The sequence below is a fragment of the Perkinsus marinus genome (genome assembly GCF_000006405.1).
Source record: "Perkinsus marinus ATCC 50983 genomic scaffold scf_1104296931854, whole genome shotgun sequence".
NCBI lineage: Eukaryota > Perkinsozoa > Perkinsida > Perkinsidae > Perkinsus > Perkinsus marinus.
This window is the reverse complement of record NW_003215631.1, coordinates 345,946-348,946: the sequence shown is the minus strand read 5'-3', so window position 1 is coordinate 348,946 and position 3,001 is coordinate 345,946. Positions and strand designations below refer to the sequence as shown.

General features: G+C 47.6%; 1 protein-coding gene across 1 annotated transcript; it reads left to right on the top strand.

Annotated features, from left to right (window-relative positions):
* Positions 1-277: 277 nt before the first annotated feature.
* Positions 278-1,872, top strand: Pmar_PMAR019941 (hypothetical protein; the record flags this gene model as incomplete). Its single annotated transcript, XM_002786217.1, has 8 exons — positions 278-358; positions 409-462; positions 826-933; positions 958-1,106; positions 1,297-1,390; positions 1,476-1,568; positions 1,655-1,765; positions 1,813-1,872. 8 exons carry the CDS (start codon positions 278-280, stop codon positions 1,870-1,872), a joined length of 750 nt encoding a protein of 249 aa, XP_002786263.1.
* Positions 1,873-3,001: the final 1,129 nt, after the last annotated feature.

Genomic DNA, 3,001 nt, shown 5'->3' with positions numbered 1-3,001 from the left:
TGCTCACAAAAACGAGTGTCGTCAAGCGAAGCTGATATGGCCAGAGATGACAGAGCCGTTCTGGAAAAACTAGACAGAATAGCGCAACAGTGGGTTATTCGGGAGGTCTGATACTCTCTCATCCCTCTCCGTTCACACAGGATTGAGGCAGAACGCCAGGAAGATCAACGCCAGAGAGAGGCATCGGCTCGACATCACTCTCTGAACAAGCTAGGAAAGACCGCTCGACGGGAGTATTTTCTCAGCGACCCCAAGAGGTCGGTTATACCTGGCTCTAATGTTCTATGATCGAGAACATTCTGTTATTCGTAGGGACTTGTCGATCGATATCGAGCATGTCGGTCCGAGCGCTGCTCAGGTGGGGATGCTCCGTGTTTATGTGCTCGAGAGTATCTGTTAGTGTTTCAGGTATTCGCTGGAGAATTCGTTGAGGATAAGAAAGCAATGCAAGAAGAACTCGTGGTGAGGATCATAGATTGTGTTTCTCAGAGAACATGCAAGGGTGCGCGTAACTCACTCACCTGTTCTTATGCGACTCGCTGATTCACATCACCCTCTTATCAATCGACGAACTGTGCATATCATATATTTGTGCATTGCGGCTAGCAGCGTTAGATGCGTCATTACTATAGTTCGCGAGTTGGGCCTTTGCGGGCTCCGTGTGATGCAGTGGTACCGTGATCTACCAGGCTTATCTCTCATAGTTCTTATTCTCTCATTCATCTTCTTGCACTTATACATGTATAGCAATAGTATGAGTATTACAGTACTAGTGTACTTATAACTGTACTATGTGTATAATGTACTATTACACATGTATTATAGCATGGTTTACTATCGTTGATAATGCGCTCCTTGAGAACTGGTACTAGCTCTCTCTATTTCAGCGAGGCTTGGAGGGGCAAGAGGAGGAGAATAAAGAGCTACTTGAACGTAATAGAAACGGGGCCGCATTAGGTTATCCAGATTGTTATGATAGGGGAAGCTGCACTCGAACTAGCATTTGCTGAACTTTCGAAGTTGGACTTCGAGACTAGGCTTGCTATTGACACTGAAGAGGAGGCGTCGACGAGAGCTGCGCGACGAGCTCTAGACGAGTATAATGCGTGAGTTGAATTGTCAGTGCATGCTTTTGAGAAATGGAGCATGTATTTAGGGAGCTGCAAAAAGGACGGATGAGAAACAAAAAAGGATGTCACAATACTCGGAGGCAAGCGCGATACGGGACATCGATTTCCACCTACGTCAAAGGTAGTCTCTGATCGATGAACTGACGTAGCGATTGGTGGCGATCAGCGAGCTGTTGAACGGTGACATTGGGACGAATTCTGATTTCAAGGGTGTTTCTCTTAAGGGAAAGCAGGAAGTTCTGGAGTCGCAGGCTCAACAGGTGACCATCCGGCTTGGGACTCTCCGCTCTGTCGGTATATTATCTCGCCCATGAATGGTCCTGTTGGAGCCTTCGTCATTTCCAGGTTGAACAAAGGATTAGGAGAGTCACTGAGGAGAATGACAGGACAGCCCGGGATGCAGCGCAAGCTGAAGCTCAACGTTTGGAGGCTGTGAGAGTGAGTCGCGTTGGCTTGTAGAGGTGAAGAAAATAGTGGTATTTGTTCTTGCATTGGACATCATTGTGGGTAACTACTGTATTCAGATCCATGATGAGCAAGAGAAGCAGCGTCGGAGTGCTGCCAAAGCGCTGGTAGAAGAGAATATGCGGCTCGCTGAGGATCAAAACAGAGTGAGGATGCGAACTGAGGAGACTGTAAGTCAGTTTTGATCCTTCCTTTGACCTCATCATCTCAATTTCAGTACGCCCCATCTATAAAGGAAACCTTCTTCGATCAGTTCGCCAAGTCCGCATGTCACTGACCTAGACGTTGTTCACATGAAACTTTCGAGTTATCAGTGTCGGCTCGCGCCAAGACTTAGTCTCAGGGTTTCTCAGGGTCGTCAATTCTCGATCGTCTGAGTACCAGTAGCATCTCCGTGGCAAATAGTGTTTATCGCAAAATGGGGCATCCATGTTTGTCTCACCTCGTCACAGAAATCGACTCAGTGATCATGCAGTGATTCTCCGGGATCTTGAGCATCTACCGCATGTTCAGAGTCTTATCAGATTCCGTTGAAGGCATTTCCCCATCTGTTCTGGGTTGTTGATATTCAACGGGATATAGAATAGACAAGTCTTCGAGCGACGTTCTATCTTGTGTCGCGCTAGGAATATTCATCGATTATCTTGGCGCAGCTGACTTGATTCGGCGAAACGTAGTTGGACAATTTGTTGCCAGAGTTGACCTTGCCCGCAAATGTCATTCGGTGGCTTCGGTGGTTTCGGTGGCTTTGGTGGGGATACATCAACTACAGCGATGGCCAGTACTCCCGGATTCGGATCCCAGTCTGGTGGGAGATCATCTTTTGGCAGAGTGAGTTGCTCAGGCTGCACAGTAGCCTTGCATTTGTCGCATGTCGCATTCATCTTCACTGTTGTGATGCTTTGCTTCTCGAGGATTTCGTGAATAAGCAATCGTTGTGGAAAATGTGCGAGTATAGTCCTAGCCTATACGAAATCAGTGGCTGTTTATCTTCAGATGTCGTTCGGTGCCGGGATGGATACCGGAGGAGGTGACAAGTGATTTCCCATGTTCATGGTATGGCATTGGTTGATTTTCAGGAGATAAGAAGCCCCCACGTCGGCCGTTGATACCAGTGAATGTGAGGGTCTTCCACGACGCAGTGACGCAACACTCAGGTGGGTTGTCTCGATGAATTCGTTCAGATAATCTGACACCTATGTGATGCTCAGTGGGGATGATATCGAAGTGTTCGGAGCTGCTGCGAGGGTGGTGGAGATTCTCGGTAGGTTCTCTGAGCATCAGTCAGGAGCTTGACGATTATGTGAAGTATAATCTCTGTTTTATAGTATCGATCTAGTGCACTGTTGATACTCAGCAGGACCCCATCCCATTGAATAGAGTGTAGAAACTTCCATGGCCTGCTG